Source organism: Gymnoscopelus microlampas (assembly GCF_963454915.1).
Source record: "Gymnoscopelus microlampas genome assembly, chromosome: 16".
NCBI classification, from domain to species: domain Eukaryota; kingdom Metazoa; phylum Chordata; class Actinopteri; order Myctophiformes; family Myctophidae; genus Gymnoscopelus; species Gymnoscopelus microlampas.
In genome coordinates this window covers 48164247-48186619 of record NC_139953.1, presented here as the reverse complement: position 1 = coordinate 48186619, position 22373 = coordinate 48164247, and the positions used below count along the sequence as shown (strand labels likewise).

Genomic DNA, 22373 nt, shown 5'->3' with positions numbered 1-22373 from the left:
CTCTCTCTCTCTCTTCTTGTTACAGTCCTGTGTCTCTCTCTCTCTCTCTCTCTCTCTCTCTCTCTTCTTGTTATACAGTCCTGTGTCTCTCTCTCTCTCTCTTCTTGTTACAGTCCTGTGTCTCTCTCTCTCACACTCTCTTCTTGTTACAGTCCTGTGTCTCTCTCTCTCTCTCTTCTTGTTACAGTCCTGTGTCTCTCTCTCTCTCTCTCTCTCTCTCTCTCTCTCTCTTCTTGTTACAGTCCTGTGTCTCTCTCTCTCTCTCTCTCTTCTTGTTACAGTCCTGTGTCTCTCTCTCTCTCTCTCTCTCTCTTCTTGTTACAGTCCTGTGTCTCTCTCTCTCTCTCTCTCTCTCTCTTCTTGTTACAGTCCTGTGTCTCTCTCTCTCTCTCTCTCTCTCTCTCTCTCTCTTCTTGTTACAGTCCTGTGTCTCTCTCTCTTCATGCTCTCAGCACAATGCTCTCTGCTTCTCTCTGAACATCCTGCTTCAGTACCATGGAGAGCTCCCCGTCACCACTGAACCAATCAGAGATGCCGAGACTCCCCCTGTCCCTCAAACACCAACATCCAATGAGGTGTGAGCACAGGGGGCTGGCAGCGGTAGGCGGGCAGCTGTGTGGCATGGTTTATGTTTTGTCAGAGAGAGAGAGAGAGAGAGAGAGACAGACAGACAAACAGACAGAGGGGGGAATTCTCTAAAATGTTCATGGCATTTACAGCTGATAACCCTATTTCAGTCATGGGGAGTATGTATACAACAGAGCTCTGTGCTGTGATTGAACTCCATTCCTTTCTGCATCAACACATTCCCATGAGGATTGTGTTGAAGTCTTTGCTGTCTGTATGGTCATAGGTCTCTCTCTCTCTCTCTCTCTCTCTCTCTCTCTCTCTCTCTCTCTCTCTCTCTCTCTCTCTCTCTCTCTCTCTCTCTCTCCCTTAGTACTGACATCATAGCAGTGATGTCATAGACTGTCTAATGATGTCCGAGATCCACATGGAAGCCACACCCTGATTAAAACTCCATCTTGTGGCCGGACCCAGGTTGTTGCCGGCTTACACGAGGCTTTGTACCTGTTTTCTCCATACATGGGCATGCCCCCTTTGTCCTTAGGCCCCAGCCATAAAACTCTGTCCCCCTTCCGTCCATACATGGGCATGTTTTGTACCTGTTTTCTCCATGCATGTGCACTGACTGACAAAAGCCAGGTGAATGTAATCAGACTGGAAGGTCTGCTGGTCTAGCCTATGCACAAATCTACAACCACATACCCCTATACACAAAAAAAACTCCACACCAAATGCCTGAAATGATTTATGCTTTTCAGTTATAAAGTGGATTGTAGGTGTGTTACATACTAGGACTTCATTCTGGGTCTGGCAGAACCAGGTCTCCTGGTCTTGTTTATTATCTACACCAGGCCAACGGCAAAGGAGATAATGTTTTTGACCCTGTCTTGTCTGTCTGAAGGCATGTCTATGACTAAGGAAGTAAATTCCCCCCAATCTTCCCCTTGTTGGAAGAACTTTTTTGTAACGCATTGTGAGATATTTTCAATATTTGTGAAAATAAAACTGTTCTTTGGTTCAGTATTTATAAAACCCAGACACATGAGATTGTAAAAGTAACGTTTTTGGACATACAAGGTTCCCCCCCGACAGTGACGCTACATTGGAAGTCAATGGAGGTTGGATTGGGCGGAAAGGTTGCCCAAATATGGAGATGACTGACTTGCCACACCTCCTGGTGGAGATAATGTGCTCCACTGAGCACATACCACCTTTCTAGTTATTTATTTTATTCTTTAAGTTCTATCAGTCATGGCTGCCAGTTCCCACCTGATGTCGTGTGGGAGTTCTGACTTCTCCAGACTGTAATGAATAACTGCCAGCTTGCATAATGTCTTCAGACTAGGACTCATGTCTAAGACATACAGGTCATCATATTTGGATCCTCCAAAGAGGATGATAAGATCTCCCACCATGCAACAGCAGCCATAAGACATTTCAAATGGGCCATTCCCCTTGGGCTTAACCTCTTTCCAGGAGAAGGTCTCTGGATTGAATTTCCACAGATCATTGAAGTCCTGTAAGTTTCTGCCACCAAATATATACAGCTCTCCCTTGTAGGCAAAGGCTGAATGACCGTAGCATCTTTCTGGACGAAGCTGTGCAGAAGGCGTGTTCAGCCAGCTGTTGGTCTCTGTGTTAAACACTCTGATGTTGTTGTCCTGGCACCCTCTGACCCCCCAACCCCCAAATACAAACATCTTTGTCCCGATGATGGTGGCAGAGTGACTAGCTGATGCAGGTGAGGGAGTTCCTCTGGTGTTAATTAAAGACCAGACCATTGTGGTGGTGTCCAACTTGTAGATGTCATTGGTGCGTCCATTCTGTGTCCGTCCTCCATAGATATACATGACCTTCTCCAAGACACAGGCTGAGTGGCAGTGTCTCCCCTCTGGAACAGTCCCAGTAATCCTTGGTTCGAACCATCTGTGGGTGTCAACATCAAATGCATGAAGCATGTTGCAGTAAGGGCTGTAGCCCTCACACCCTCCCCAGATGTAGATGATATCTTCTATCAACACAGCAGTGTGGCCCCAGCGCATGGAGGGAAACTCAAGGTGACGTTCTCCTTTTCTAGTTGTCACTGGGGGCAACTTCCTCCATCTCAGAGACACTGTGTTGAACATCAATCTGATCATTTAGAGGTTTCCTATCAAAACCTCCAAATGAGTACACCTTGTACCCCACGGCTACAGCAGCCTGATACTCGTCCTTATTCGCTGCTTCTCTCACCTTAACTGTCCAGTGCAACATTTGACTGTACAGCAACACTCTGGATATACCGATGTTCAGAATCCTTTTAAAAGAATGGAGTCTGATTGCTTGAGACACCACTTATATTGGAGGCCACTCTGTGACATCAGAAATCTATGACGTCAGTACTATGACATCAGTAGTGTGACATTATTAACATGGGGTGTGGTTGTGGTTAAAAGGCATATAACTTTAGGCAAGGGATGTCCGTCTGTCCGTCCGTCCGTCCGTCCGTCCGTCCGTCCGTCTGTACATACGTCCGTACATACGTCCGTACGTAGGTGAAGGAAGTTCCATGATACTTTTCCTCCTCACATATTGTATATTCTAGGGTGACAGATGCCCATTGCAAATGGTTACCCTCTAGTTATGTAATACCAGCTGTACCCATTGTACACATTATATCTGTTGTACCCGTTGTCACGGTACTTAGTGCAGTACCCAATATGATAGTTTTCTGGAGGCCAGTCTATGACATCAGGACCTCATATTGATGACATCAGGGAGCTCCATATATGGGGATTTGTGAATTCATACTGTGTAAATTAATCAAACTAGAGGTTTGGGCCGCTTCGTGGTCCTCACATCTAGGCCCGATCAAAATAAAAGAGATGCTGCGGCCAAAAAGAAGGAAAGCTGCTGTGGCTAAAATGTTAAATGCTAAAAAAATGTAGTAGGAAATGTAGTTTTATATTAATTGTACAATATGTAAGTATATTGAGGGCGGGGAAAGAAGCCTAAATAATAGCCAGAGCTCTGATCAACAGTCTGTGGCAAGTTTCGGGGCAAGTGGAGTTGGAGGTCATTTCAATTATAGTAGTAGGAAATCAATCATTTGTTTTATATATCAATAAACTGATTTTTAGAATTGACTATTGATTAGTCTGATTAACCACTTAAGCCCACAGTGTTGTACAGATATAGCTAACATAACTGATCTACAAGCAATCTGACATGCTGTGAGCATGTAGATTGGCTATTGATTATTAACTGTTGCACTCCTAGTGGCCTTTCATTGTAGAGTTTGCATGTTCTCCCCTCCCAGCTCATGTGAGCTTGTGTGACACTGGCATGAAAAACATGTGAAAAGTATAAAAGGAAATAATTTCCTCTCCAGGGGTATTGAAATAAACAAACCATATACTTGGTGAAAACAGGAAGAATAAATGAGTAAATAATGCTTGAACATTTAACAACTACATGTAGTGTATGTATGGAACAAATATGTTTGGTTGTTTTGAGTAAACATCCATTTATTCAGTGTTGTACAGGGTTCATTTCATAGGGGGCGCTGTGAGAAAAAAGCAGAAGGTTACAGGAAGTGAGGTAGGAACAGGTATCCAAGGTATATTAAAATAAGGTACGGTCATATATGTAATTTTTTCTAGCCAGCAGTTCCAGCTGGCAGATTTGTCACAATGGGAGGCAAACTGCAGCCGGGAGGCCGATGGAATGCATTGTAGTCAATGAATGGCCACATGAAAACAACCTCTCCTTAATAAAACCACATGTAGAAAAGCAATGTCAACAAAGTGATAATTCACAAAGTGTACCTAGATGATTTTAAAACCAGGCCCACTCTTTGTGAGGTTTAAACATGGATCAGATCCAACTTCAAGCTTTTCACTGTTTTATCCTTGTAGAGAGTGACCTTACATAGAATCAATGAATGCACAATGTTTTTTGCAACCTTTGTAAAATACTCAACTTCAAAATAAATGAAAGAAGAAATCACACATTTGTTTTCTGCTTTGTTTTCTGCTGTGTAGCTTTTCCATGTGTACACTATATCATTGTAGGAGTAATCTAAAGAGCACAACGAATGTGTCTGACTGTGCAGCAAGTATGGGCTGTTATCGTGAGACTGTCAATCACTCACAGCCTGACAACCAAATCACCAGAAACGATAGCTGGCACTGTTTATTTTTTTTGCACTTCAATTTTATTTACATTTTCATACATTCTGTAATAACATTGTGGACATACGGGCATACAAAAAATAAAAAAAATAAAAACAGACACAAACAAAAACAAAAACAAAAACAAAGAACAATTGCATCACTTATTCAACATCAGACATTCAAAGAAATATTTACAGAGACATCACAGGCACAGGCAATCAAAGGTCATTATTCCAATTTCCAGCAGTACCGATCGTCCAAAAACAGCCTTCAGGACAGACCACCAAATCTGTCTACATTATCAAGTCCAGTCAATTTGACATTAAGGGGGGCCAGAATCCTTAATCAGTCTGGGCAGCTGCAGCACTAGCGGTGTCCATCTGATATTGAAAAACTCTGTCCTCATATGTAGTCTAGCTGTAATGCTTTCCATCATGTATATGCTTATTAACCTGTCCCTCCATTGCTGGATAGTTGGTGGCTTCACATTTCTCCAAGACACAGTAATCATTTTTTTTGCGATCAACAGCAACACCCCAAGCAGATATGTCTGGTTCTTGGTCACTATTCCGCCCGGAATCTCACCAAGTATGAAGAACTCAGGCTCAAAAGGAATGTCAACTTCCATAATTTGTTTGATCTCGCCTTGAATTTCCCTCCAAAATTTTTGTATTTTTGGACAATCCCAAAATATGTGGGTATGATCCCCTATCTTCCCACATTCTCTCCAACATAGTTCTGAAGTGTTGCTGTATTTCGCTAACATTTGGGGAGTCTTAAACACTCGCATTTTTGTTTTCCATTCAAACTCTCTCCAAGTAGGACTGCTTGTTAGTTTATGACCATTAAGGCATGATTTTTCCCAATTGTTGTCAGTCATACAGATGTTCATTTCTAGTTCCCACTTCTGTTTAATATCTAGAGTATTTCCCATAACATTGTCTTGGAGCCACCTATATAGATGAGATATCAAATTCTTTGTTATATCTCCATCCATTGTTAACATAAATATTTTTTCTAGATTTGAAGGCAATTTACAGATCTGCTCCCAATTTGTATTTGTTTGTAAGTAGTGTCTTAATTGAAGAAATCTAAAGAAGTCCATCCCTGACAAGCCAAATTCTTGCTGAAGCTGCATATATGATTTCAGAGTTTCCCCTGAAAAAAGCTGATCTACAATGATTAGCCCCTTGTTTGCCCATCTACTGAAACCGATATCTAATGATCTTGGCTCAAAATCTGGAATGGCTGCTATCTTCATCACTCTGGATATGGAATTAAAGAGATGCAATTTCTTTTTTATAGACAACCATGTTTTTACAGTGAATGTAATCCACTCATTATCTATTTTAATTTTCTTCCATTGTTCTTGGCTTACAAATGGCAGCCCCTCCAATGGAATATTGGGACAAGCATTCTGTTCTATGCTCACCCAGCCTGTTTCCATATCATTAGTTATCCAAGCTATCACGGTCCTAAGCTGTGCTGCCCAATAATAATACTGAATATTGGGCAAATTCAGGCCTCCAGCTTTTTTGGACAACAAAAGTGTTTTGAGTCTTACCCTAGGCTTTTTGTTTTGCCAAATAAATCTTGATAACAGTTTATCTATGTTTTTAAATGTCCCCATTGGTACCCCTACTGGCAATGCTTGAAACAAAAACAATAACCTAGGTAAAACATTCATTCGTATCGTTTCAATCCTGCCTATCAGTGACAGTGGTAAAATATCCCATCTAAGTAAGTCATCTTTTATCTTTTTCAATAGTTTGCCATAATTAGCTTCGTACAGGCCTGAAAAAGAGGGGGTGATAACAATTCCCAAATATCTAAAGCCCTCTCTGGACCAATGGAACCGAACTTTGTCATCCAGTTGTGGTGGCCAAGTACCTGACAACATCATTGCTTCCGATTTTGAGTCATTAGTTTGATATCCAGATATTACTCCGTATTCTGTTAGGACTTCTAGTATGTTGGGTATCGAAATAATAGGGTCCATTACATATAAAAGTACGTCGTCCGCGAATAAGGATATCTTGTGTTCCTCCCCTCTATCATCTCTAATACCTTTTATCTGTTCTGATTGTCTAATGAGCTCTGCCAATGGCTCCAGACTTAAATTGAAGAGCAAAGGAGAAAGACTGTCCCCCTGCCGAACACCACGTTTCAAGCCAAAGAAATTGGAGCAAAAACCATTCACTCTGACCCTTGACCTTGGATTTAAATAAATGACTTTAACCCATTTTATGAATGTGGGATGAAAACCCATCCTGTCCAGTGTATGGTAGAGATATTCCAGATCCAGAACATCGAAAGCCTTGCGTGCATCTAGACTAAGTAGCATGGAGGTCTGATCTCTCTTTTTTGCACATGACATAATGTTAAGGGTACGCCTGATGTTGTTTGCACCCTGTCTTCCTGGTATGAATCCTGTTTGGTCAGGTGATATCAACTGTGTCACAACCGTTTGGATTCTTTTGGATAATATGGCAGTAAGTATCTTTTGATCATTGCATAGGAGACTTATTGGCCTATATCCCTCACACTTGGTAGGATCCTTACCCTCTTTATGAATAACCGAAATTATGGCTTCTGCCCATGACCCAGGAGGAATTCCTTCAGTCAGAGCGTAGTTAAAAACTCTAGCTAAAATCGGAGAGAGCTCTTCTACAAAACACTTGTAGAATTCAGCCGGTAGTCCATCTGTACCTGGTGACTTGTTGTTTTTTAATTTTTTAATCAATTCTTTTATTTCACCCACTTCTATATTTCTTATCATATTGGTTGCGTCTGCGTTGAAAATAGTTGGTAAGTTCAATTTTGAAAAGAAAGAATTTAACTTCTCATCTTTATCTATTACTACTGGAGATTCATATAGCTCTTCATAAAATGATGCAAATGCTCCTGCTATTTCTCTTGGTTTAACTACTAATTTTTTTGAGGCAGGGTGAAAGACCTTGGAAACCACACGGTTGGCTTGCTCCTTGCGTAGTTGAAATGCCAGAAGGCGACTGGCTCTGTTCCCTCTCTCATAATATTTTTGATTAGAAAATCTCAGGGATCCTTCCGCCTTATATGTCAAGAGCTTCTCCAATTCGTGTCTTTTTTGTTTCAAGTCAGTCAACAGTGCATCATTCATCCTATTATTTTTATGCTCTGACTCTAGTATCCTTATCTTGTTCTCTAATTCTTTTTGTTCCTTCAGCCTGTTCTTTTTTATTCTACTTGATATTTCAATCATTTTACCTCGAAAAATAGATTTGGCCCCATCCCATAAAATGGATGGATTAACTTCCCCATTGTCATTTATATCAAAATACTCTCCCATACATTTTTTGATTTCGTCAGTCACCAGAGAGTCATTCAGTAAAGAGATATTTGCCCTCCAATATTTAAAACACTTTTCTACTCCTAAATCTAAAGTGAGGATCACAGGTGCATGGTCGCTAATTGTTATTGAGTCTATAGAGCAGTCTATGACTTTATACAAAAATTGTTTTGGGACAAAGAACATATCTATACGCGAATAACTTTTATGCATATTGCTGAAAAAACTGAAGTCCCTCACCCTTGGGTTTTTATGTCTCCAAGGGTCCGCCAGCCCCAACTCTCCCAGGATAATATTTAACATTTTAGATTTTTGGGGCTGTTTGCGCTCAGGTGGTGATCTGTCATGCCTCCCTTCAAGTACGGCATTCCAGTCCCCCCCTAAAATTATCATACCCTTTACATTTTTTGCAATTAAGTTAGCAATCTCTCTAAAGAAAGTGGGGTCATCTTCCGTTGGAGCATAGACATTCAGCATAGATATATCACTTCCATCTATTGCACCTGTGATCATGATGTATCTACCTGCTGTATCCTGGATCACTTTTTCTGCAGAAAAGGTTACACTTCGACCGACCAAAATTGCAACTCCTCTCTTCTTACCAAAGGAGGCGCCAAACACCTGTCCCACCCACTCTCTCCTAAGCTTTTTTACTTCACTTTCCACCAAATGAGTTTCTTGTAACATTGCAATTCCACAACCCAGATTTTTAAGTTGGGCAAGAACTTTTTTTCTCTTGATTGGATGGTTAAGGCCATGTACATTGTAGCTTACTATTTTTAATTTAGTCATTACCCTTCAGAAGATATATTAATACCTGACTGTAACAATTCTTTCTCATTTGATTTACCTGTATCTGTCTGTCATACCTCACAAAAAACATAAACCATGGTGATGCCTTGATGTTGTTCCACAAATACAAACACATAAAAAATACAAAATTTGCCCATGTTCTTACAGTAACGACCCCGGGGGACAAAGGGGTTCGAACAAAAGGAACTGACCATAAAGAAAAATAGACCCTGCACTCAGACAGCATGGTGTCTGGACAGACCTCTGGGACCTGGTCCCAGGCTGCAGCACAAAAACTAGCAGCTAAGCGAACTAAAGTGTTCGGCTTTGGTTACCCAATACCCGAAAGGGGAAACAAAAGTTTAAGAGCAACTCAGGCTCCTACAGAATCTGTATTAATCTTAAAAAGTTAAGATTACAGCGGTATTCCTCTGTCTAGTCTGCGTCCCACTGAGCACCGGCGCCGCCCGCCACGAGGAGGCGGCCCCCAGACCCGCAGACGAGGCAAAAGCGACGCTCTGCAAGCCCAGCAGCCACCCCCCCCCGGCGCCCGGCACCGCCACACAGCAAAACACGAGCCAGACCCAACAGTAATTTTTGAATGCGAACAAGTCATCCGTTACAAAAAAAATTATAAAGAAAATGATCCGATGATGGGAAAGAAAGAGAATGGGAAAGAGAGATGAAGAGAGAGAAGAAAAAAAAAAAAAAGAGAAGAGAGAAAAATGGGTTAAATAAATAATGATAATAAAATAGTAAAAAAGGGTAATAATAATGATAGTTATTAAAGGAAGGGAAAAGAATAACAAAAAACTAGATAATAGAAAATAAACTTAATCTTGACATGTATATTTCCAGACACACCTCATTGACTATGCACAAGATCAAATACCCATATACGTTTGTCATGACCATATACATTATATACACACCCTCAAAGTACTCCATATTAAGGATATAATAATGAAACAAAATGAGAAAAAAGAAAAAGAGAAAGAGAAAAAACAGCACCTTAGACCCTATAGTCAAATATAAAATGATTTTGTTTAAATAATATGTCTAATAGAAAAAATAAATGAAACAAGGTAAAGAAAGGGATCGAAATAAAACTTGTACTCATAGTGTTAAACCTTAGGCAAAAGAGATGAAAGGAAAACATTCTGTCTACCCCCACCACTGCCTAAAAGGCAGCCTCACAATAAATGAATACACATATAGAACACTTGTGAGAGCAGACTTGGTGTATGCACCATATACTAGGCTAGTTAGATTTCACCTCAATACTCAGGATACATTCATTAGACTTCATCATCTTGAGCCGATGTAAGGCTCTGGTCTTCAGCCCCGGCCGGGACTGGGGGCGGGGCCGCAGCGGCTCCCGTTGTGTTGACTATAGACTTGGCATAATCCATGGCTTCTGTTGCATCTAAGAACTTTTTCTCCACGTTGTTGTGCGTGAGAACAAAGGTGGCTGGGTGTTTTATTCCATACCTCACATCACGCCGATCTTTCAACAGCAATCTGACGGCTGTGAAGGCGCCTCTGGCTTTAGCGATGCTTGCTGGATAATCCGGGAATACTGAGATGGTCTTGCCGTTGTAGTGTAGCCGCCGTCCGTCTCTAGCCATCTTCAGGATGTCCTCCGCGTCTCCCTCATTGTGCAGCTTGGCAATGATCATCCGCGGTTTATCTCCTGGCTTCTTCTTTGTCAGACTTCTATGTGATCTGTCGACACGGACATCTCTTCCCAATTTAAAAACTTCCTTAAGCAGTTTAGAGATTGCGTTGGGAGAGCTCGAATCTGGCAGCTCCTCGACGTTGCATATACGTACATTCCCACGTCTCATCCTCGAGTCCATGTCCAAGCATTTCGCATTCATGAGATCGATTTGTTTCTCAAGCACGTGTACGGTATCTTGGAGTACAGCAACTTCATCTGACCACTTTGTTAGACCTCCCTCAACGTCATTGATAGTAGATTTCACTGAGTCAAGTTCTGCACGAAACACACTATTGCCGTTTGTAATTTCCGCTTTGATTTCCTGCATTTCTTTTCTCAGATTTTCAAAGTCGTCGGCCAAAGCACTCTTCAACTCTTGCCTTAGCACCGTGGATATATCACTTCTCAAGGATGCAATGATATCTGCTTTTAGCGCCATGCTATCATTAGCCAAACTTTCCCCAGCCATGGGCACGCTGGGCTCAGTCTGTATGTCGTTGTCCCCTGCACTAGACTCCGAGGAGGCGACAGGGTGAACAGGCCTTGAATTCACCGGCATGAATTTGTATTTTCTCAAATCATACGCCATCCACCTGACACTTCTTTTTGCCACAAACTGAGCCCTAATCTGTTGGTGACTTGTTCACAAAATCACAGCATTCAAAACGCCGCCGAAATATAGTTTTAAATTAGACTCTGCAGGAGCTCTGATAAACACGTCTTACTCCATGCGTTGCTCAAGAGCGCCCTAGCTGGCACTGTTTAGATGCCTCAATAAAATGACATCATGTGCATATCGAAAAAAACGGGTGATCAGAAAACAACCTGTAATATGTGTTCTTTTATAATCCTGAACAGATTATATGACAAAGGTCTCAACCATTCAGAAATATAGTTTGTTCATAAACTGGTTCAGCCGGCTCTTATTGACTGCAATGTATTTCATCAAACGTCCAGTCCCAGTTTGCCTCCCATTGTGCATCAATGGTGCATCAAAGGTGGATCAATAGTGCATCAATGGTTCATCAATGGTGCTTCAATGGCGCTTCAATAGGGCATCAATGGTTCATGTCTGGTGTTGGACCCGACCCTTCCTTCATTTTAGTTTCCTTGCTGGTAACCAGGAAGTATACAGGAAGTGAAAATAGTGTGTTTGCTGTGTTTACACCCACAACTATGAATCATTTAATATGGAGGTAGATGTGTTGACTTTAAATCATTTAATATGGAGGTAGATGTGTTGACTATAAATCATTTAATATGGAGGTAGATGTGAGGACTTTGTGTCCTAAATAATGGAAGCATTCTGTAAATAATAGGACATTGTGATGGTGGATATTATGGACAGAAACAGAAATCAACAAAAGAACAAAGGAATCTCCTGGAGTCTCCTGAGGATGGGTGAGAGGAGTTTTATCTTTTATGTAATGCATGATGTTTTCTTTAAGGACTTCTGAGGATTACTTCTTCTTTTTTACATACAGCCACAGCATATCTCTCTCTCTCTCTCTCTCTCTCTCTCTCTCTCTCTCTCTCTCTCTCTCTCTCTCTCTCTCTCTCTCTACACACCTACACACCTACTCACTCACTCACTCACTCTCTCGAAACTATAGAGGACCATCAAGACATTGTATGAACTGATGAAGGGACAAAACAGTTCATATTTACTATTTTTATGTTCATTTGTACATGTAATATTTATTCCCTGACTAATTGATTGAATGATACATTCATTTGATGCATTTTGAGTTAGCAAAATATTGCAATTTAATGTGAAAATCAACAGTTTTTGAGTGGTGCCACTTGACTTTGTCCGTGTGTCCGTATGTCCGTCCGTCCGTATGTTTGAGCACGGCTGATTGGTCAAGCTTCACGTGACACGTGACAATATGACAATATGTTGTCACGTGTCACGTGACAACATATTGTTGCTGATTGCAACACAAGGATGCAACCAGTTACAAGGCACCATGCACTCTCTTCACACTCTCTTTTGCTTTCAGTCAGGGTTTTAATTAAAGTATGGAATACTGAAGCAGCTACATGACATTTATCTGTTTAATATAACTCAGCCATACAATGAAAACAAAGACACACAAGAACAGTGTTAGATACAGTAGGCCTGCAGTGGTGGTGAGATCAGGTGTGTGTGTGTGTGTGTGTGTGTGTGTGTGTGTGTGTGTGTGTGTGTGTGTGTGTGTGTGTGTGCGCGTGTGTGTGTACGCGCGCACGTACACACACATGCACGCACAGTACAATCATTTAATTGTACTCATTATTACAACATAACAAGCGAAGCACAAAGTCAGCTTCTAATGGGTTATTGATTCAGTCGTGTAAGACAGAGTTAAACGAAGGCAGATTGATGCAGCAGAGGACTATTAGACGAGGATGTCTCCTCCTGTAATGAAGAGTGTGTGTGTGTGTGTGTGTGTGTGTGTGTGTGTGTGTGTGTGTGTGTGTGTGTGTGTGTGTGTGTGTGTGTGTGTGTGTGTGTCAATCAGACACCTGCTGGGTAAACTAATATCAGTGGTGTAAAGTAACTAAGTACATTTACTTAAGCACTGTACTTAAGTAATTTTTTTAGGTATTTGTACTTTACTTGAGTATTTCCAATTTCCAATACTTCTACTTCTACTCCACTACATCTCAGAGGCAAATATTGTACTTTTACTCCACTACAATTATTTGAAAACTTTAGTCACTAATTACTTTTCAGATATAAATTATGATATTATGAAACACACATTAACCATTTTAGCCCTATTTTATACCTAGGCTATTTGAAAATAGCCGATCTACAAGCTCACGACGCGCCGCGACGCGTCGTGAGCTTCCGTTCTGCCTCAACTCTTCCCACGTCGGCTATTTACTCAAGTCTTTCTACTCTCTCTTTCTCTCTCTTTATGTCAATCTCTTCACTGTCGCTCAGAAACCTTGTACTGTATCTCCATATTTCATTCCGATCTACCAGCTTACATCGCAAAGGCATCGCGACCCGGTGTGAGCGTGCAGATCGGCTGTTTTCTCCTAAATCTGTCCCTTTGTTTGCTTGTGAAAACAGGATGGATTAGTTGTTGTCTGGTCTATTATACACTCAGTCTATGTGAAAACAGGATGGTTTAGTCATGGTCTGGTGTATTATACATTCAGTCTACAACAGGGGGTCCGGGACCCCTAGGGGGTCCTCAGAGCTACTATAGGGGGTCCGCCAAATCTTTCTGTGATAGGATTTAGTTTTTGTACATTAACCACTTGAACCCTAGAATTCCTTTTCTGAGGGGAACATTAGCCGAAAATAGCAGATCTACAAGCTCTCAACGCCTCGCAGTTTTTGGCAAAGAGTCGATAGGTGTAGAGGGAAAAAAGAGCTGACTAAGTAAAAAGAAAAAACTTTAATCTGAAACACAATTTTATACAATATAGTGGGGGTCCCTGCTTCATCTCTCTCTCTCAGCTAGGGGGTCCTTGGCCTGAAAACGTTGAAGACCCCTGATCTACAGGGTTTCCTGCAGGACAAATGTTAGCCTAGGGCAGTGGCTCTCAAACCTTTTCATGGCAAGGACCCCCAAATTGACACTTATTAGCCCACAGACCCCCATTTGAAAAGATATGCCTCAGGGACCCCCATAAGAGAAGATTGTTACGGCTCTAGCAGTGATTCTCAACCATTTTAATTTCAAGGACCCCCCCAGTTTGAAATGCATTCATTAGCCACGGGACAGACAAGGTCCCGTGAAGCTAATGTGCGGAAACCCTGGTCTTTGTGAAAACAGGACTGGTTTAGTTGTGGTCTGGTCCATTAAACACCCACAGGACTGGTTTAGTTGTGGTCTGGTCCATTATACACTCAGAGCTTTCATCTCATTCACTCTCTGTCCCACTTTGTGACGGGAGCCACTGGGATCACTTCTACTCTCTCTCTCTCTCTCTCTCTCTCTCTCTCTCTCTCTCTCTCTCTCTCTCTCTCTCTCTCTCTCCCCCTCCCTCAGTCCCTCGGGGGCGAGCAGGGTGACAGTGATTGGTAGAAGGAGAACCCATCAGGGGAGTTCTTTATCACAGCAATACCTTTTTTGTGCTCAAGCCTTGCTGAGTCAGCAGATTTGAAAGACAGTGGCCCGCAGTTCAATAAAAATCTGTATTCATGATCCCCAATCTCTCTCTCTCTCTCTCTGACTAACTTCTCCTTACCTCTCGCTGTCTGTCTGTCTGTCTGCGTGCGTGCGCGTCTCAGAGAGGAAGAGACAATTATTGAGATGTATTACTGTGACCATCATCCATGGTTGAATTGGATAGATCCTTAGTCATGCACAGTTGATGTAGCCTATAGCATTAGTCCTATCTAGTCCAAAATTTTTCCCCTCTTTTTTTTATGGCAGATCTACAAGCTCACAACATGTTGCATCGTGATGTTCTCTCTTGGATCAATATAACTAACGTTGTATACTAGAAGTTCCTATATAGTGATATCACAATGACCTTTTTCAAGGTTTAAAACAATTATAATAATACCGTTATTTATTTTTTGGACATTATTTCCTTTTATATATTATTAATGTCATATTATCAATACACTATTTGCCAATTATTTAGGGGCCCACTTGTAATATCCTCATGGCCCAGTGGTTGGTAAGTGCTCCCCTGGCACAATCATCATAACTCATAAGTCAGAATGCACACCGCAGCAAGGGGTCTGGCACCGCAGCGCTCTGTGGATTTGTCTATAGCAGGGGTCTTCAACAGGGGGTCCGGGACCCCTAGGGGGTCCTCAGAGTTACTACAGGGGGTCCGCCAAATTTTTGTATGATATGATATGATTGACAAAGAGGTATAGGTGTGTAGAGGGGGAAAAAAGAGCAGACCACGTAAACAAAAAAAGTTTAATCTGAAACACAATTTTATACAATATAGAGGGGGTCCCTACTTCATCTCTCTCTCAGCTAGGGGGTCCTTGGCCTGAAAACGTTGAAGACCCCTGGTCTATAGGCAATATAGGCAGCCGCCTATAGAGCACCATCACAATGGAGGAACCTAAATTGTGGCCAGAAAAATAAAACCTTTTTTTCTTTTCTTTTTGCATTTTTTTTTTTTTTTACAGTTGCATGATTATTTGTTTCTGTATCACTCATTGTCTCCGCCAGGAGACTATGTTTTCACTTTCCGTCCCCCCCCCCGTCCCCCTCGGCCAAGCTAACATTGGTCAAGCCTCACGTGACACGTGACAATACGTTGAAAGAGTGTGCTCTGATTGGCTAGTGAGACGCATGACGTATAGCGGCCTATAAATAGATGTGTCACTTTGAAAGAGTCTTGGTCTCTTTCAAAGTGAGGTAAGACAGGAATAATCACGAAATGGCTGAGAAATGGCGGAGTAACACTTAAGACAGGATTAATCAAGTAACACTTAAGACAGGAGTAATCAAGTAACACTTAAGACAGGATTAATCAGGAACAGTACTGGCGGAGACCTGTGCTCCAAGGAGCACATTTTCTAGTTTGCATATCACATCACTATATTGTACCTTGTTGTAGTGGATGGTGTGATTGTAGTTAGTAAACTAGACACTGGGAAGGTCTCCTACTCACAGTACAATATGTGGAGGGGGGCGGGGCTATGGGTGATGTTGATAACAACCAAACTAACTAACAAACACATTATTCATTTAGTTCACTTTCATTGAGGCAACATCCTAAATGGTTTCTGGGATTGTAATGACAAAATGGCTGAGCTCATGCAGCTATAGGAATGCCCAAAGCTGTAGGCTGAGCTACAGTGAAACTACGTCTAATATGCTGATGTTTTGTCTTTTGTGATGTATTGAGTCTTTCGTTATCTGCTTGGATTTAGCCAAGGAGGATGTTTGGTTATTCTGAATGGTTGATACATTGTGCATAAAGACATGTACTGCGAAAGCAATGTATTTAGGCTGTCTGGCCCATGTTGCACTGTTTGTTTTCCCCCATTAATGCACATGCAGAGTCAGCTTATATTTAATATGTGCATAATGTATTCCTGAATATTTTACTCGAGGGACAACTTCATGTTTTTTATGTGGAATTCCCTCCATCCCCACCTCCCCCCAGATCAGTGTCCATGTTGACAGGAGAGATGATCAGAGGAGCAGAGTTTGCACCACCATGATTAAAATGAGGACTGAAGAATGGATATAGTTTCTCAGTGAAGGTGCAGCCAGTGAAAGAGTAGAGATGAACTCTGACCTCCACATCATAAAAGGAGACCAGACCCTCCTCATAATCCACAAACACTCCCACTTTCTGGACCTTCTCTCTTACAGGGAGGAGGACAGCAGGGCCAGCAGCAGCCCTGTACTCATTTCCATTCCTCAACCATATAGTCCAGAAACCATTGTTGGGGTTCGCAGTGATTGATCCCTTCCTGTTGATGGACTCTCTGGCCACTCCTAGACTCCAGTCAGTCTTCCCTTTAACCTGAACCTCATAGTAAAACCTTCCTGAGGAGAAGCTTTGTTTTCCTAAGACACTAATACAATAAGAGAATCTCTCTGTGTTGTCTGGGAGATTCTTCCATATGTTTCCATCACTCACTTGTTTTCCATCCTCAGACAGGATGAGGTAGGGATGTGCTGTATCAGGGTCCAGAGTCACATCCACTGCATATTGCTGGATCGTCCACAGCTCAACACCACGCATCTTCTTCATCTCCTGACTGAGTGTCTTCTCCAGCTGAGCCACAGCTCTCCTCACAGTCCCCACATATGAAGACTGATGGACATTGACATGTGTCCAGTCCTTGGTGGGTGGAGGGGTGTTGGTGGATGTGAAGTTCTGGAGGAGGTGGAGGTGGTCTTCAGTGTGTGAGAGCTGCTTCAGCTCAGAGCTTCTCCTCTCTAACTGAGTGATTTCCTTTTCCAGATCTTTGACGAAGCCTTCAGCCTGTTTCTCTGTTGTTTTCTGCTTCTCTTCAATCACATCAATGAGCTCAGCCTGGCTCCTCTCAATACAGCTGATCAGAGCAGTGAAGACCTGCACACTGCCTGCTATCACTGTGTCTGCATCTTTCCTGCTGATCTCTACTGAGTGTTTGACCTCCTGAATCTTCAGTTGTCTCTCCTGGATCATCTGCTGAACGTCATCCTCTGTCTTTGCTTCATATTCTCCTTTCCACTTGTGATTCCTGAACTGATGAACCATCTCAGAAATACAAGTATTCACAGATACCTCTGGTCTCTTATTGAAGAGACCAGACCTTATTATACACAGTGGACACCGACACACGTCACTAGTGTCCCAGTAATGTGTGATACAGGTTCTACAGTAGGTGTGTCCACAGGGAGTGCAGATTGGATCAGTGAACACATCCAGACAGATAACACAACATTAACAGATAACAGATAACACAACAAAAGCTGATTAGCTTTTAAGTCAAGCTGACTGGAATTTGACATCATCAAATATGACATCAGTCTAGCCCAAATATGGAGTTCCACACGCGATACAGACGGTATTCATTCTGTGTTCATGATTTGAGGCATTTTGTTTAAAACAAACCAATCCTGCAAACTTTTGGAATCTTAACCAATTAGGATGGATGGAATATGGAAAATCGGACAGATCCGTGTTGATCACATGACTATAGAGATACTGTGTAGCGATTTGCGTGATGTTTGGATCAAATCTGAAGGAGTACTGTCAAAAAATATTTTTTGCACAAATCGGCCTCCTGATGGCGCTATAACAGGCCCATGTGAAACATTTGGGGCAGAGGTTCTGAACTGGCATCCAGGGAGTGTGTGTGCAACGTTTCGCTGCGATCAAGCCAACGGTGCGGGAGATTAGCTGTTCACAGACGGACACACGGACGAACACACACACACACGGACGGACAGGGGGTAAAACATACTCTCTCGCCATATAACAATAAACGTGTTTTTTTTTTGTTTATTGCAGGGGTCTTCAACAGGGGGTCCGGGACCCCTAGGGGGTCCTCAGAGTTACTACAGGGGGTCCGCCAAATCTTTATGTGATTATGATTTTTCTTTTTTACCATAACCACTCGAAACCTAGCATCCCTTTTCTGAGGAGAACTTTTGCCGATCTACAAGCCCACAACGCCTCGCGCTGCGAGGCGTTGAGAGCTTGTAGATCGGCTATTTTTGGCAAAGAGGTATAGGTGTAGAGGGAAAAAAGAGCAGACCAAGTAAACAAAACATTTTTTTACTTGAGCACCTGCCCCTCAAAATGTCTGTGCACACCACTGCTTATAATAATGTAAATGAAGCTCTCATAGTGTATGTGGTCTGTACATCCTTACAGTAGAAACACATGTAATAATGTAAATGAAGCTCTCATAGTGCATGTGGGTTGTACATCTTTAGAGTGGTGCTGCTTTGTGTTTCATGTGTGTAATTATTCAGAGACAATAAATAGACGCTCGCACACTGAGGGCTCCGATGCACCAGATGCTTTATTGTAGCGCAGAAAGCTGAGACGTTTCCGGCTCAACGCTGGGTCTCAGACATGTATGTAATTATTCTCATCTGTGTTTAATTGTTGTAAACTGTGTGCATGCAACCTCAGGGAGCTCTCTGTGTTTTGTTCTGTATGCATGTAATTATGCCACTGCATGTGTTGTGCACGCACGGGCGCACATGCACGTGTGCATGTGCGTGTGTGTGTGTGTGTGTGTGTGTGTGTGTGTGTGTGTGTGTGTGTGTGTGTGTGTGTGTGTGTGTGTGTGTGTGTGTGTGTGTGTGTGTGTGTGTGTGTGTGTGTGTGTGTGTGTGTACTTTTCACCTTTGTTTCCTTAGTGTGCCTCCACTGGCGCGCATGTGTGTGTGCACGTACGTGCTATCTCGCCTATTGCTTGGCAGAGATAATGGCACACATTTATATCTCCTTAAATCCACACTTCTCTTTTCTGTGAAGGAAGCGGTGCCTTTGGGTCCACTTACCAAATTTGTACTTGGTAGCATGCTGCAAACTGGAATAATGTCTGTTTAAAGCCCAGCCAATGGGCAGACAGAGGGGGCGGGGCTTAAGTAATTACAGTTTGTCCCTATTGGTGGTTTTAGTCCATGTACAAAATTTGTACTCCGTAGCATGCTGCGAACTTGAGTTATGGCTGTTTAAAGGCCAGCCAATGGGAAGACAGAGGGGGCGGGGCTTGAGCAATTCATGCTCGTCCCGTATTGGTGGTCTAAGTCCACATACCAAATTTGGACTTGGTGGCATGCTGCAAACTGGAGTTATAGCTGTTTAAAATCCCGTGCTCATACGGGCGGACGTCCCTGGGGGTCCCTGGACCCCTCTTTGATAACCGGTGGCACGTGTGGCAAATGAGAGGAGAGATGGCATAGGCAATCTCCAAGTCCGTGTGTGTGTGTGTGTGTGTGTGTGTGTGTGTGTGTGTGTGTGTGTGTGTGTGTGTGTGTGTGTGTGTGTGTGTGTGTGTGTGTGTGTGTGTGTGTGTGTGTGTGTGTGTGTGTGTGTGTGTGTGCGTGCGTGCGTGTGTTTGTATGTGTTGCTTCTTTGCCGTGCTCATCCCGGGCTCATACGGACACACAGACAGACACACAGACACCGAGTCAAAGCCACGTGTAGAGCGGTTGGCACCGCTAAAAAAAGATGTGATGGAGGAGAGAGAGGGATGGAGGGAGAGAGACAGTGTGATGGAGGAGAGAGAGGGATGGAGGGAGAGAGACAGTGAGAGACAGTGTGATGGAGGAGAGAGAGGGCTGGAGGGAGAGAGACAGCCCTCTAGCACATGGAATCAAGGGCTGATAACGCCACTCCACAAAAGTGGAGACAAATATGACCCAAATAACTACCGTGGGATCTGTGTAAACAGCAACCTCGGAAAGATCCTCTGCATGATCCTCAACCACAGAATCCTAAACTTCCTCACAGAAAGCAATGTCCTGAGCAAATCACAAATTGGCTTTCTACCAAAATATCGCACAACAGACCACATTTACACTCTAAACACCCTAATTGACAACCAAATAAACAAAAACAAAAGCAAATTATTCTCCTGCTTTGTCGACTTCAAAAAAGCATTCGATTCAATTTGGCATGAGGGTCTGATGTACAAACTATTGGAAAGTGGCATAGGGGGGAAAACCTATGACATCATAAAATCAATGTACACAAACAACAAATGCGCAGTTAAAATAGGCGAAAAGCACACAGACTTTTCCCCCCAAAGCCGAGGAGTTAGACAGGGATGCAGCCTGAGTCCAACACTCTTCAACATATATATCAACGAGTTAGCAAAAACGTTAGAACAGTCTACAGCTCCAGGCATCCCCTTGGCAAACACAGAAATCAAATGCTTACTTTTCGCAGATGACCTGCTGCTGCTGTCTCCAACCAAGGAAGGACTACAGCAGCAACTTGATCTCCTACACAAATTCTCGCAGACATGGGCCCTGACAGTGAACCTAACTAAGACTAAAATCATGATATTTCAAAAAAGATCCAGCCGCCAAAACCATCAATTTTTCCTAAATACGATCCCACTAGAACAAACAAAAAACTATACCTACCTTGGCCTAAACATCAGCAGCACAGGGAACTACAACCAAGCTGTAAAGGACCTGAGAGACAAGGCAAGAAGGGCATTCTATGCTATCAAAAGAAACATCAAAATAGACATCCCAATTAAAACCTGGCTTAAAATACTGGACTCTGTGATAGAACCAATTTCCCTCTATGGTTGTGAGATCTGGGGACCATTAGCAAACCATGACCTTGAAAAATGGGATAAACACCAAACCGAGACCCTACACACAGAATTCTGCAAATCCATTCTCCGTACCCAGCGAAAAACACCAAATAATGCATGCAGGGCAGAACTAGGACGATACCCACTCATAATCAAAATAAAAAAGAGAGCACTTAAAGGACAACTTTGTTTTTTTACAACCAAGGTTTATATTTTAGCTTGTAATTAAAGTAAATAAATGATGAGTGTAATTTTTTTTTCATTTACTGCTTTCTATACTTTTAGCATTTTTTGCGATATTTTTTACAGTGGGCGGGGGCATTCTGTCCGGTGGCTAAATATGCCTTTTTTACACAATAAAAAAGGTCCGGCTGTCTGAGATGGCCAGATGTGAGTTATTGGGGGCTAGAAGAGCTACTGTAAATAATAATAAAGAAAACGCCGGGTTAATGTGTTAAAAAAATACATATTTAGCCACCGGACAGAATGCCCCCGCCCACTGTGAAAACACTGTAAAAAAGATTGTGAAAATTGCTAAAACTATAGAAAGCAGTAAATTTTTAAATTTTTACACTCATCTTTTATTTACTTTAATTACAATCTAAAACATAAACATTGGTTGTAAAAAAACAAAGTTGTCCTTTAAGTTCTACAACCACCTAAAAGAAAGCGACCTAAATGCACTCCATAACAAAGCACTCACACACAGCGAAACTCTAGAGAGATGCCCCCTCAGCCAGCTGGCCATGGAACTCCGGGCACAAACACAAACAGAGCCACGAGATAGAAAACCCATCGGACCAAACAAAATTATAAAACAGCAAAAGGAAAACTACCTGACACATTGGAAAGAAGCAACACAAAAGCAGAGTAAACTAGAATGCTATCTGGCCCTAAACAGAGAATACGCAGTGGCAGAATACCTGAGCACCGTGACCGACCCAAAACAAAGAAAAATCTTAACTAGATACAGACTCAGTGAGCACAGTCTTGCGATCGAGAAAGGTCGTCACAGGCAGACCTGTATCCCGAGAGAAGACAGACTATGCACCCACTGCACACAAAAGGAAGTGGAAACCGAGCTACACTTCCTAACCGTCTGTCCAT

General features: G+C 42.4%; 2 protein-coding genes across 2 annotated transcripts in view; both read right to left on the bottom strand.

Annotated features, from left to right (window-relative positions):
* The window catches only part of LOC311063058 (pyrin-like), a gene marked incomplete at its 5' end in the record, with an annotated part of 670464 nt that overhangs the window by 560915 nt on the left and 87176 nt on the right, over positions 1 to 22373 (bottom strand). The window lies entirely within an intron of this gene.
* LOC311063921 (pyrin-like) lies at positions 16610 to 17734 on the bottom strand (the record flags this gene model as incomplete). Its single annotated transcript, XM_084083554.1, has 1 exon — positions 16610 to 17734. The coding sequence occupies one exon, from the start codon at positions 17732 to 17734 to the stop codon at positions 16610 to 16612; it is 1125 nt and encodes a 374-aa protein (XP_083939680.1).